The 13776-nt window shown below is 37.1% G+C and overlaps 1 protein-coding gene across 2 annotated transcripts in view; it reads left to right on the forward strand.

Annotated features, from left to right (window-relative positions):
* The window catches only part of HNRNPLL (heterogeneous nuclear ribonucleoprotein L like), a 42191-nt gene that overhangs the window by 1487 nt on the left and 26928 nt on the right, over positions 1–13776 (forward strand). For both annotated transcript variants that reach the window (XM_002757843.7, XM_008980839.5), the window contains one exon: positions 9301–9419. In XM_002757843.7, coding sequence (XP_002757889.2) covers positions 9301–9419 — 119 coding nt within the window. The remainder of the gene's footprint in view (positions 1–9300; positions 9420–13776) is intronic.

Raw genomic sequence — 13776 nt, forward strand, 5'->3', positions numbered from 1 at the left:
CAGTTGTATGGAGACTTGAAGGAAACAAAGCGGAGCAAACGTTATTGCCCTTTTTTGGTGCACTTAAGCTGTCTTAATGACTTGGATGTTTTTTAAACATTTAACACATATGAATTGTGATTAATTCTGCAAACTTTAACCGGAATTACGAAATTGTACACATATAGCCTACTATTAGCTTAAAAGGCTCTTAACCTTACCTTTAAAAAATAAGGCGCACATTGCCCTTTAAAGCCGTTTGAATTTTTAAATTAAAAAATAAGGCTGGTCAGTAGTCCCTAGCGTTTACAGTTTCCAGTAACCAGGATGTGAGGGCAAACTTTGCAACACATTTAAAAAAGGAACTTTTTCTTTCTCAAAGTCTTCTTATGGTTAGCTATTAGTTTAGATTTTTGTGCCTAGCTATTTGAAATATTCTAAGTGTAACTTGGAAGTGTGAACAAAGGAAATGCATTTTTTTCTTAGCAATTTTCAGTTCAAAGCCAACTCTATTGTGGAAATTGGAAACAGGAATATTATAACTGATATTTAGGTGTATTTGATCAGTGGACCTCTTTCCTAGAAATCTTGCTTGGGTTTTTGTGTAGCATTATGAAATGTCTTCAGGCATTTTGGAAAGATACTTAAATCTGTATATCAAAATTTGTTTTTGAAACAATGCATTAAACCAATAGTATTATTTTGGATGTTGGGAAGAAAATAACATTCAATTAATGTATCCAAAGCGAAGTGTGTGGAGCAATGGAAGCAGCACTGAGTAGGGTTTGGGGATAGTCAAGAGTCTAGTCTTAGCGTACATTTTATTTTTATTTTTATTTTTGAGAGGTTCTGACTCTGTGGCCTAGGGCTGGAGTGCAGCGGCATAATCAAGGCTCACTGCTTGCGATCTTCCTACCTCAGCCTCCCTGGCTTAAGCGATCCTCCTACCTCAGCCTCCTTGGTTGCTGGAACTGCAAGCCCGCACCACCACGCCGGGCCTTTTTCTTTTTTTTTTACCCTGTATTTTGTAGAGAAGGGCTTTCACCATGTTGCCCAAGCTGGTTTCTTATCTCCTGGGCTCAAGCGATCCACCTGACTCAGCCTCTCAAAGTGTTGGGATTACAGAGGTGAACTATCCCACCTGGCCTTACCATACAATTTATGTGACCCTGAGAAAGTCAGTTTACTATTTTGAGTTCTCTTAGTCTGTAAAATAGGAAAGTTGAAACACATGCCTTTTTTACCTAAAGCTATAGTTAAGTGATTAACGTAATGCTAATGCTGTTTGTAAGTTACCCAGGCAGGAACTGATATAAGCAGATTGAGGTATAAATTTTAACTTTTTGTTTATCTTACTGCTGATATGTTTCTTAGGAAAGGGTGAATTGTTTTCATTTAATAGTAAAACCATTATTGTACTTTGAAATCTAATGAAGCTTTGTTTATCTTGTTTTAAAATATTTTTCATGTAATTTTTGGGTACTATTTTGAAATCATGGCAACTGTGGAAACCTGTACGTAATAACATTCTACTATTAGGATAGGCATTCTCCGGATGGAAGTGTACTGTCTTGTGCTTCTTCATTCAGAGATTTGGTAATTCATTGTAACTGAAAAGGGTTTTATGCAACTTCAGTGGTCCCTTCAGCCCAGAGAAGAAATACCTTGTGGTCAGACTGTTAAAGTAAATGCAGATTAGGTACAATGATGGCATTCTTTTCAACTCTAGTTCAAAGTTTGTGAAGTGCAAAGTAAGACTTTGAAGATTTATATTGTTTGATTTTTATGATTAACCTTAAGTGCTTTGATAATATATTAACCAGATTTTAAAGAGGAAAATGAGTATTTAAGAAAAACATAGTGGTTCTACAAATGCTCTGAACTTTGAATGAATAATTGTGAGTGATCATTGTGTTGAAGGTATAAAGAAAAATGAGAGAGTTAGTTCTTTGGATATGAGAAATAAAACACCTTTCAAATTCGTGTCTTCTGGTACTTTTTTTTAATACAGCAAAAAACCCCTAGGGTTTTTCACATTCACTGAGCTGCATTGTTGAACAAGTCTTGATTATAGAGGTTCCTGCCACATATTATGCAATTAGTTGTTTCTTATGGAGTAGTGTTCTTAAATTTAATAGGCATGACCTTCAAGATCATATTAATAGTAAATTTCTGTATCTCCTTACTTTTAAGAAGGCAGCTTGACTTGGAAATGCTAAGACTTCACTTGGCAAAACCACTTGAGGAATTGGGATGGAGTGCTAATTTTTATTTTGCAGATTTTAAAAGTTTTTCTTTTATTCTTTTCTGGAGTTGTGAATAAATAGGCAAATCAAAGTTTATTAAGTGGTTTGTTTGCTGATGAAGTGAAAATTTGTTTCTCAACTTTTAATAAGTAGATGTGGAAGATGGCAAAATGCCAAGATAAAATTGTAGCTCCTAGGATCTCCAAAGAAGGGATTATACAGCACATAGAGAATCCGGTTTGAATTCAAGATACACTATTCTATTGCACGATGTAAATTATAGATGATAGCAATATTACTGTGATCTATTGAATGCATATGGGTTGGGAGATGGGATGAGGTCACTTAGCTCCTGCTGGGGAAGTTTAGAAGACTGTGTAGTAGCTACTTCCTGGAAATAAAAGAGTTAAAGGACATGTGCCCCAGAGGTAAATGCCAGAGCCTAAGACTTGGATAGCACTCTTGTCTTGTGTTTCCACCAGCTAAGCTGTTCTAGTAGAGTAAGGATTTTTTGGCATAGTTTGGGGCAAGAAATGAAAAGTAGTAGGTTTTACCATCTTTTGGTTTTAAGAAGTGACTGTTTCTTCATGTTAGTACTTTACAGTGAAAAGAGGTGTTCATAGACCCAGTACACAGCCAGTGTTTTGGCTCTGCTAACAAGTTTTTTCACTTAACCTCTCTGGAACTCACAGATCTCTCTGATCTCTTACCTCATTTAAAAACATAATAATTGAGCTTCTACCATATGTCAGGTGATGGGGCTATATCAGTGAAAAAAAATTACGTATCTAAAAATCTGTGATTCTGCATTGGATATTGCTTACCTCCATGAAACAGGATGCAACTTTAGGGCTTACAGCCACAGCAACAACTCACAGGAGCTTACAGAAAACAAAAAAGGGAGAAGGGGTGGAGGATTTATTGACCCATGTAACTGGGAAAGCCAAATTGTGACTGGTTTTAGGCATGGCTGGAACCAGGGATTTAGATGATGTCATAGGGACTTGATTCTCTTTCCATGATTCAATTCTCCTTTCCTCTGTGTAGTGCTAAAGCTAGGCTGACATTCTTACAGCTAGCAGCTAAAGACCATCTCTCTTTCTCATCCCATATTTATCTCTTATCAAGTGTTTTTGATCTTCCCCTCTTCTCTCATCTAATCACCAGGCCACCTCTGAGGTTGAGGAGGCATGACTGTGTGATTGAAAATACCAATGTATGATAATATGGAGTTGAGGTTGTTTTTGTTTGCATGTTTTATTTTTAAGCAAAAGGGGTAAGGAATTCCAGGTAGGCAAAACTAAATGATTTCTATTATATGAGCAAAAAAAAAGTTTATTTTTAAAAGTTACTTGACTGATATATATGGCTGTAATTTACATCTTTGTTATGTGATCAAATGAACCTAAAAACTTTGGATAGGAAAGTTAGTTGCCGGATATTTTAGATCTGCTCTGTTGTTTCTTTACAAAGAGGAGAAGACCAAGAGATGTAATTATTTAATTTAGTAAGGAAAAAAATGTGATTAAACATTGTATGAGTTAGAGTGATATTTACAGCTGCCCATTAAAACTTCGTCCCTTGATCTGTATGAAGTGTCCAGAGTAAGATAGGGGATAGTTTATGTCTGGAAATACTGGACTTATTATTAGCATTACATTGATACATTTTAATGTATCCAGAGAAAGCTTACTGGAATACAGAAGGCACTAGCAATGGCATCATAAAAGGAGTGACAGAAGAACCTAGAGGATATTTAGCCTGAAAAGTAAATTTAGGTGTGACTTAATAAATCTTTACAAATATGGTAATTGGAAGATTATCATGTAGAAGAGGGAAATGTAGTTGAGGTAGGGTGTGCTAACTAATGTTTCTTGAACCTTTGTTTATACTGTATTAAGCTTTTCTTCTCTTCTGTAGAATCTAGTCCTTAATTTGCAGTAGTCAAAATTAGCATTTAAAGTTAGTATTTCTGTGAAGAGGGAATTGTGAAAAAATAAAACATAAATAAAAAAGGAAATTTAGTATTATTAGAATTTGTTTCTGAAATGGCCTTGAAGGGCTGGGAATTTGCAATGGCTGTAATTAGACTGGTCTAGAGCCTGTAGTGGCGACCATATAATGCCACCGTTACAGTTAACCCAGTTTACCTAGAGAAGAGATTATGCAAGTTTGTAAACTGCATGTATGTTGCAGGCATGCCTTCTTTTTCTGGATGTGCAGCTGGGATATTGTTTCTACTCTGGTAACCAATAGATACAGAAAGGAGGGAGCCTAGGTAACTAATCATCTGAAATGGAAAGGACTTGGGCTCCTGTATGAGAAAGGATTAGAAAAGGACTCCTTAAGCTGGAGAAGATGTGACCACAATATTAATATATTGATGGGAGGCAAAAACAAGACTGATTTATTCACGAGTTTAGGAATCCGATTCATAGTATGATGCTTACAAGAGGTTATTTTAGAATAGGCAAAATAATCTCTACAGTTCAGGCGAGATAGCTCACGCCTGTAAGCCCAGCAGTTTGGGAGGCTGAGGCTGGCGGATCACTTGAGGCCAGAAGTTCAAGACCAGCTTGGCCAAAATGGTGAAACCCTATCTACTAAAACCACAAAAATTAGCCGAGTGTGGTGGTGTGCTCCTGTGGTCCCAGCTACTTGGGAGGCTGAGGCATGAGAATCACTTGACTCGGGAGGCAGAGGTTGCAGTGAGCCCTTGCGCCACTGCACTTCAGCCTGGACAACAGAGCGAGACTCCATGCCAAAAAAGAAAGTGTCTACACATGACACCAGATTTCTTGTCATCAGTATATAGTATAGGTTGAGAAATAAGTGATTTAAGAAAAATATGAGTATTTGGGAGAAAAAGGGAGGAAAATGAAGCTCTGGAGAGAATGGTAGACAAATAGTTTGAAAAGATACCTTTGATATATTCATTTTATATTTGGAAACAGCTGTAGGTTTTTAAAAAGTAAAACACTACAGAAAGAATGAGAAAATTGTATGTTAAAGAAAAGGGGATATAATTTAAAAACAAATATCAAGGTAGGTAAACTTATGAATGGCAGATTCATTGAGTGTGAATAAGGGAAAAACAAGGTGGGTGAGGTGTATATTTTCCGCCTTGAGGTTTAGATAATCGCATCTTCCCCTAATTACCATATTGATGATATTTAACATCGTCCAGCTTTTAAGTGATGACTGTGGTTTCAGTTTTATTCCATTTAGAAATATAATTAAATAATGTATTAAAATGAGATTTTTTGAGTTATTTAACGATTGTATAATCCATTTCTTTGTAAGAGGACCAATTTGAAAAACAGTCTTTTTTTTAGCACTACATTCATGATAGTGGGTACCTATAATGCGAAGTGGGGGGTAGTAAGAGGAGATGTGATCAGTTTATTGTTTTGTTTTGTTTTTTTATTAGACAGGGTCTTACTCTGTCACCCGGGCTGTAGTGACACAATCTCAGCTTGCTGTAACCTCCACCTCCCAGTTTCAAGCAATCCTTTCACCTCAGCCTCCCAAGGCTGGGACTACAGGTGTATCCACCATGCCCAGCTAATTTTGGGTATTTTTGCTAGAGATGGGGTTATATCGTATAGCCCAGGCTGGTCTAGAATTCCTGAGCTCAAGTTATCTGCCGACCTCTGCCTCTCAGAATGCTAGGATTACAGGCGTGAACTACCACACGCAGCCATTATGTTTTATTTATTAAATTGGATGATGAGTTCATGGTTTTTTTTTTTTTTTTTTTTGAGACGGAGGCTCTGTTGCCCAGGCTGGAGTGCAATAGCATGAGCTTAGTTTGCTGCACACTTGGCCTCCTGGGTAGCTACAGACTACCACCCCCGGCTCATTTTTGTATTTTTAGTAGAAATGGGGTTTTGCCATGTTGGCCAGGCTGATCTCAAACTCCTGACCTCAGGGGATCTGTCTGCCTTGGCCTCCCAGAGTGCTGGGATTACAGACATGAGCCACTGTGCCCAGCCATGGGTATTTATAATAATACCTTTTTGTAGCCTTTAAATATTACAAAATAATTTTGCAACTTTTTATTATATAAAATGTTCAACTTACGTATATCCTTCATTTAGATTCAGCAGTTTTTAACTTTTTGCTGTGTGGTGTTTTATCTCTATGTCTGTATATGTATATTTATTTACATACTTTTTTCCTCTAAATTATTTGAAAGTAAATTTCAAACATTATGACATCTCATGCCTAAATATCACAATGTTCCTAAGAATAAGGATGTTCTTTTATGTAACTATTACTATTTTCACTATTTTCTTACTAAAGATGATAATTAATTCTATTGTGTTAACCTAATATCCTGTCTGTATTCAGATTTCTCTAGTTGTTCTTAATATGTGTCTGATAGCAGCTTTAACTGTTATACAGTAAAAGCTCACATATGCATTTGGTTGTGTTTTTGTTGTTGTTGTTTTTTTTAATTTGAGACAGAGTCTTGCTCTGTTGACCAGGCTGGGGTACAGTGGCGCAATCTCAGCTCACTGCACCCTCTACCTCCCAGGTTCAAGCAGTTTTCTGCCTCAGCCTCCTGAGTAGCTGGGATTATAGGCACCTGACACCATGCCCAGCTAATTTTTGTATTTTTAGTAGAGACAGGGTTTCACCATCTTGGCCAGGCTGGTCTTGAATTCCTGACTTCATTATCCACCTGCCTCAGCCTCCCTAAGTGCTGGGATTACAGGTGTGAGCCACTGCTCTCAGCCCAGCATTTGGTTGTTGTGTCTCTCTCTCTCTCTCTCTCTCTCTCTCTCTCTCTCTTTTTTTTTTTTTTTTGGAGATAGACTCTTGTTTTGTCGCCAGGCGCCAGGCTGGAGTGCTGTGGCACAATCTTGGCTCACTGCAACCTCCGCCTCCCAGGTTTAAGCAATTCTCCTGCCTCAGCCTCCCGAGTAGCTGGGACTATAGACGTGCGCCACCATGCCCAGCTAATTTTTGTATTTTTAGTAGAGACAGGATTTCACCATGTTGGTCAGGCTGGTCTCAATCTCGACCTCGTGATCCGCCCATCTTGGCCTCCCAAAGTGCTGGGATTACAGGTGTGAGCCACCGTGCCTGGCCTGTTGTGTCTCTTACTCTCCATATAGAATCTTCCCTCCACTGTTTTTTGAAACTTTGAAGAGTCCAGGCCAATACAGCTTTCTGTTGCCCTTTTATTTTACCTTTGCCATCTGATTTCTAAGAATTGACTGAAATGATTCTCCTCATTTTATCTTACAGTTTATTATTGTCTAATTATTTTGAGAGTAAATACATGCTCTAAATTTTTTGCCATCTTATTTCTAAGAATTGACTGAAATGATTCTCCTCATTTTATCTTATAGTTTATTATTGTCTAATTATTTTGAGAGTAAATACATGCTCTAAATTTGGCATTTAGGTAATATTTAGAGCTCACCCAGCTTATTCATTTCTAGTTACATTTAAGAATGTAATGATGATATGCACATTTGATTGTTTAATTTCATCTAGACAGAATCTCATTGTTAATGTTGCTTAAGAAAATGTTGATTTACTTAGGGTAGAGTCAGAATGATTCATTTCAAACTTAGTGGCATGTAAAGGATACCTGTTTAACCATAGGAAAGATTGAGCATAGCAATTTGAATAAATATCATGGACTGAATTTGTTTTTTAGATTTGACAATATCCTGAGTAGTTCTTTGGTTACTTTATATATTTAAATCAGTTTCTTTCTTTCAGCTGTGACATACTTTTTTATTGGCAGGGCACTCCATTTGTTATATTTTCCTAACAGTCTTTATAATAAAGAAAAACTGGCGAGTCATTTAAAATAGCCTTAAAGAGATTTAATTTTCTTAAAACAAGCTTAAATTTTAATGGCAAAATAGTGCTTCAGATTAGTCTGCTTATAGGAGGAAGAAAGTTGAATCAATTTCTTTTTGTATAGACAAAGATGTACTTGGTGGAAGTCATTTCTGAAATTAAGATGCAACAGAAGTGCCTGATGGCATTTGTAAATACATATCTTTGTCTTAATGGAACTTGAATAAGTAAATGAAAGCTATTTGCACTTTCAAAGTAATTCTTACAGTTACTACATTTTAAAATAAACTTTAAGACCGTATTCTTAGGTTTGAAACATCCTGCCTGGCATACTTGAAGATACACAATATTCCATAGATGCCCAGAAGGACTTGCATTTTTTGAGTAGTTCTTGTTAATCCTCCTGCCTTGCAAAGATGGTACCCTTGTATAAATTTTAAGTTGTCATGTGTACTATACTGCTAAGTGAGTGACTTCAAGTTATAGTGGGACTAGATAACCAATTAAACAAGAACAAAAGACAAAAGTATATAATCTTCATGTCGAGGAGGAATTTTTAATTGGAACTTTTTGTTCATTTGGACTAGTTGAGATTTTGATTTTATGGAGGTAACACTGAAATAATGAGTATCAAATATACTTCCAGTTGTAGCATGCCCTATGTATCTGCTAACTTTTCTTTCTGGGATTTTCTTGAAGTTGAAATGTTATTAAGTAACATCTTTGTACTTACTGAGGTAGAATGCTCCCTTTTCAGAAATAATTTTTTATACAAACATTTAATTGATTATTCTCATATCCTTTTGCTAACTTGTGAATTGCAATTTGGTTTGGGATTTTAAAAATGTTTACTTTTTAAGCAGATTTGAATTTACTAAAAGATGCAATTCAACTTAGACATATTTATTTATTTATTTATGTATTAGGAGACAGAGTTTCTCTCTGTTTCCCAGGCTGGAGTGCAATGGCACGATACTGGCTCACTGCGACCTCCATCTCCTGGGTTCAAGCAATTCTCCCAACTCAGCCTCCCAAGTAGCTGGGTTTACAGGCATGCACCACCACACTTGGCTAATTTTTGTATTTTTAGTAGAGACGGGGTTTCACCATGTTGGCCAGACTGATCTTGAACTCCTGACTTCAAGTGATCCACCTGCCTCGGCTTCCCAAAGTGCTGGGATTACAGGTGTGAGCCACTGTGTCTGGCCTAGACTTAAAAATTTTTTAACTAGAAATTATTTTCTCTTGCTAGGAGGCAGGTGGAAGTCATCATAAAGTTTCTGTTTCACCCGTCGTCCATGTTCGAGGACTCTGTGAATCTGTGGTGGAAGCAGACCTTGTGGAAGCACTGGAAAAATTTGGGACAATATGGTAAGGACGATAGGAACTTCATGCAGATTGAAAACAGTGTGGTAGAACAAGCCTTGATGTTTAGCATAGTAAATATTGTTCGTATTACATAAACAACGTAGTATCTGTTGTTTGCCTATGACTGTATTTCTTTGGAATGCTTTAAGCTTGTTATTTTTAACCTTCCTGGGTGATGCATGGATGTATTTTTGTGGAGCTATGATCACTTCTCACTCCCCAGCAAACTTGTATAAAGAAATTATGTACACTTTTCATCTGATTTTCAAATGAGTCCCTGAGTCCTATTCAAATACTCTTTAAATTAGTGAGTTGATTACACTCTTCATCTTCAGAGTTTCAAGTAGTGATGCTTGAAACTATTGATTTTTTTGTTGTTCTTTGGGATATTTAGGAATTAATCGACAACTAAAAGTAAGTAGATTAAGAGTAGGCATTATTTGTTTAGGTTCATATTGCTATGAGTTCTTCTTATTTTTATTTATTTATTTTTTTTTGAGACAGAGTTTCGCTCTTGTTACCCAGGCTGGAGTGCAATGGCGTGATCTCGGCTCACCGCAACCTCCACCTCTTGGGTTCAGGCAATTCTCCTGCCTCAGCCTCCTGAGTAGCTGGGATTACAGGCACGCGCCACTGTGCCCAGATAATTTTTTGTATTCTTAGTAGAGACGGGGTTTCACCATGTTGACCAGGATGGTCTCGAACTGTTGACCTCGTGATCCACCCACCTCGGCCTCCCAAAGTGCTGGGATTACAGGCTTGAGCCACCGCGCCTGGCCCGAGTTATTATTTTTTAAGATAGGGTCTTGCTCTGTTGCCCAAGTTGGAGTGTAGTGGCACATTGATGGCTCACTGCAGCCTCTACCTCCTGAGCCCAGGTGATCCTTCCATTTCATCCTCCCTAATAGCTAGGACTGCAGATACATGCCACCATGACTGGGTAATTTTAAAACTTTTTTTTGTAGAGATTGGGGTCTCTCAACATTGCCCAAGCTGCTGTCTTGTGCTCAAGCTATCCTCCTACTTCAGCCTCTGAAAGTGCTGGGATTATAGGTGCTATGAGTTATTAGTGCGAATCATGAGCAATATTTTATCCAAGTTTGTCTACTTTTGTGCCTCATATTCTCACGTTCCCCCTGTCTCTTCCCACAACTGGTATATGCTTAAGAATATTAACTTAAGTGAAAACATAATTAGAAAAGTGAATCTGCTGCCAAAAATAGACACTCAAAAATTCTAAATTATTTTTGGAGTATGCCTGGCTGTTGTTCTTTTATTAGTATAGATAATCTAGAGTTGACTTTATTATTTTGTCTTGATGAATGTATTTAGAGTTTTTGTTACAGCTATCAAAGACACAGATTAAGTTGAAATATATAAATAGAAGAGAAATTTCAATGTATTTTTTGAGATACCCTTATTGCTTCAATTTTACAAAAATTCATGTTAAGTTTGTGAGTATTGAGAGGATAATACATAAATAGATACTGAAGTACTGATCAGAGATGTCCAGCAGAGGGTATCCAGCAGAAATGGATTATTTCTTCAAAGGAATAGTAGTATTAGGTGATACCTTCTATCATGGTATAATTTTATTTTCTTTGGTGAAATCATCGAGAGGTAAATGACTTGGCAAAGATACATTAACCTTGGATCTACAAATTGAGAATCCACATGGACATAGTAAAGTCCATATGTTGAAAGTGTATCACTAAGTTGACTATCAATTCTCAGTCATTTGGAGTGGAAATTGGGATTAAGTCTGCATGGAGAGTTACATATTGAAATGACTCCTTAGACCATTAGTCTTGCTGTTGGCAGTAGACTAACCCCAGTCTCTGTAAGGACCTTCTAATTATTATATAAGTGGCACATTGTCCTGTGGAATTATAAAGAGGTAGATGTCTCTGGTTTATTTTTCCTCTATTCTTGTGTATTTAGAGTTTTAAAAGTTGTTTTCTTAGGCCGGGTGCAGTGGCTCATGCTTGTAATCCCAGTGCTTTGGGAGGCTGAGGCAGGCGGATCACAAGATCAGGAGTTTGAGACCAGCCTGACCCAACATGGTGAATCCCCATCCTACTAAAAATACAAAATTTAGCCAGGCGTGATGGCCCATGCCTGTAATCCCAGCTCCTCTACTCGGGAGGCTGAGGCAGGAGAATCATTTGAAACTGGGAGGTGGACGTTGCAGTGAGCTGAGATCATGCCATGGCACTCCAGCTTGGGTGACAGCAAGACTCCCTCTCAAAAACAAAAAAGTTATTAGGCAGATGTCAGAAAACAAGTTGATGAGCAAATACAAATGGAAACTTTAGGAAACATTAACTATTTTGATGTTAATTAGTACCATGACCTGAAGGTTGGGTATTAAAGAAATAGAACTATTTTAAATTAGTGAGTAATTTGAATTACTCCCGGGTGGCCTTTGCATTTTTAGACTCTGGGTTATTTTATACTTTTAATCTATGGTAAAGTCTTTCTTATATGAATGTCATTCAGTTAATTTGCATCATTTTGCCCTCAAGATTGGTAGTTATGTGGTTAGAAAAGTCTGAAATAATTGAAACAAAGTGTGTAATTAAGAGCTTAATTGGCATAAATAAGTATAATAGGTGTTTCAGTTGTATGAAATGAACTTGCATAAGAGGTGGCTGCTATTAAGGCTGAAAGAACATTGAACAGCCTCCAATAGAAATTTTGCTTTAAAAATGTTATAATTTGTAAGCTTTCCCTATTTGTTTCTTTATGTAATTATTTAATGGAATGCGTGGGTTTATAAACAGTATAGAAACTGCTTATATTAAAAAGGTGAATCACCAAGTTCAATATGTAGTAAACTTATATCCAAAAAGCTAGATACATAGGAAGGAAGCTCGGAAGAAAATATAACATTAAGAATGATTGTGTTGTGTCAGGATAAAATTGCTTGTGTTTTTTAACTTTTTTATTTTTCTATTCTTTACTGTATTTATGCATTATAATTAAAAGAATATTTAAAATACATGTTTTATTTCTTTTCCCCCTTCTCTCCCATTAAAGGATATATTAGGAAATGATTAGTTTTACAATATAACATTTGGGACCCAGTTTGTGCACTCAATCTATTGCCTTCTCCTATGTTTTTATTTAGAAATTTTTTTTTTTGAAGATGGAATCTTGCTCTGTCACCCAGGCTGGAGTACAGTGGCTCAATCTCGGCCCACTGCCAACCTCTGTTTCCTGGGTTCAAATGATTCTCCTGACTCAGCCTCCTGAGTAGCTGGGATTACAGGCACCCACCACCTTGCCTGGTTGATTATTGTATTTATGATAGAGACAGGGTTTCACCGTGTTGGTCAGGCTGGTCTCAAACTCCTGACTCAGGTGATCCGCCCACCTCTGCCTCCCAAAGTGCTGGGATTACAAGTGTGAGCCACTGTACCTGGCCAGTGAAGTTTTTTAAATTGATGGAGTTAAAAGGCTTCATCCTACCACGTTCCTTAGCTTTTTTGTTTCTTTAGCCTTTTCTCTCTTTGGTCTCTCACTTTCTGATACTAATACCTTTTTTCTTTTTTTTTGAAGGCTCAACCAATCTTCCCACTTCAACCTCCCGAGTAGCTGGGACTATAGGCACAAGCCATTACACCTGGTTTCATATGAGTGCATTTTAAAGATTTTTTAAAAAACTGTGTACCAGACAATTTAAGCATGTGCTAAAATGTCTGTAACATTTTAGTTTGTTTATATTGAATATTGGCAATAAAAAAGAAAATAAAACATTTTAATTTTTTATTTATCTTTATTGATGCTACTTTTCTGGGCAACCTTCACTTTTAGGTTTGTGGTTTTAGCTCACTTCTTATTTTAGTTCCAGAAAGCAAATTTACTAAGTGTATAACTGGCCAATGAATAATTTACTTCTGTACCTGTATCAGTCTGTTCTTACACTGCTATAAAGACATACTTGAGAGTAGGAAATTTATAAAGAGATTTAATTGGCTCACCGTTCTGCAGGCTAATCAGGCTTCTGCTTCTGGGGTGGCCCCAGAACTCTTAGAATCATGGTAAAAGGTGAAGGGAAAGCAGGCACATCTTTACATGGCCAGCAGAAGAGAGAGAAAAATAGAGAAGGAGAGAAAGAGCACATGTACACAAAGGGGAAGGTGCCACACACTGTCAAACAACCATATCTTGTGAGAAGTCTATCAGGAGACAACACTAGGGGTATGGCGCTAAGCCATTAGAAACTACCCCCATGAGCCAGTCACCTCCCACTAGGCCCCTCCTCCTACACTGGTGATCACAATTCAACATGTGGTTTGGATGATGACACAGCCAAACCATATCAATACCTTTATAATTTTGTTTCCATATGGCATTA

This window comes from Callithrix jacchus, chromosome 14 (assembly GCF_049354715.1).
Source record: "Callithrix jacchus isolate 240 chromosome 14, calJac240_pri, whole genome shotgun sequence".
NCBI lineage: Eukaryota > Metazoa > Chordata > Mammalia > Primates > Cebidae > Callithrix > Callithrix jacchus.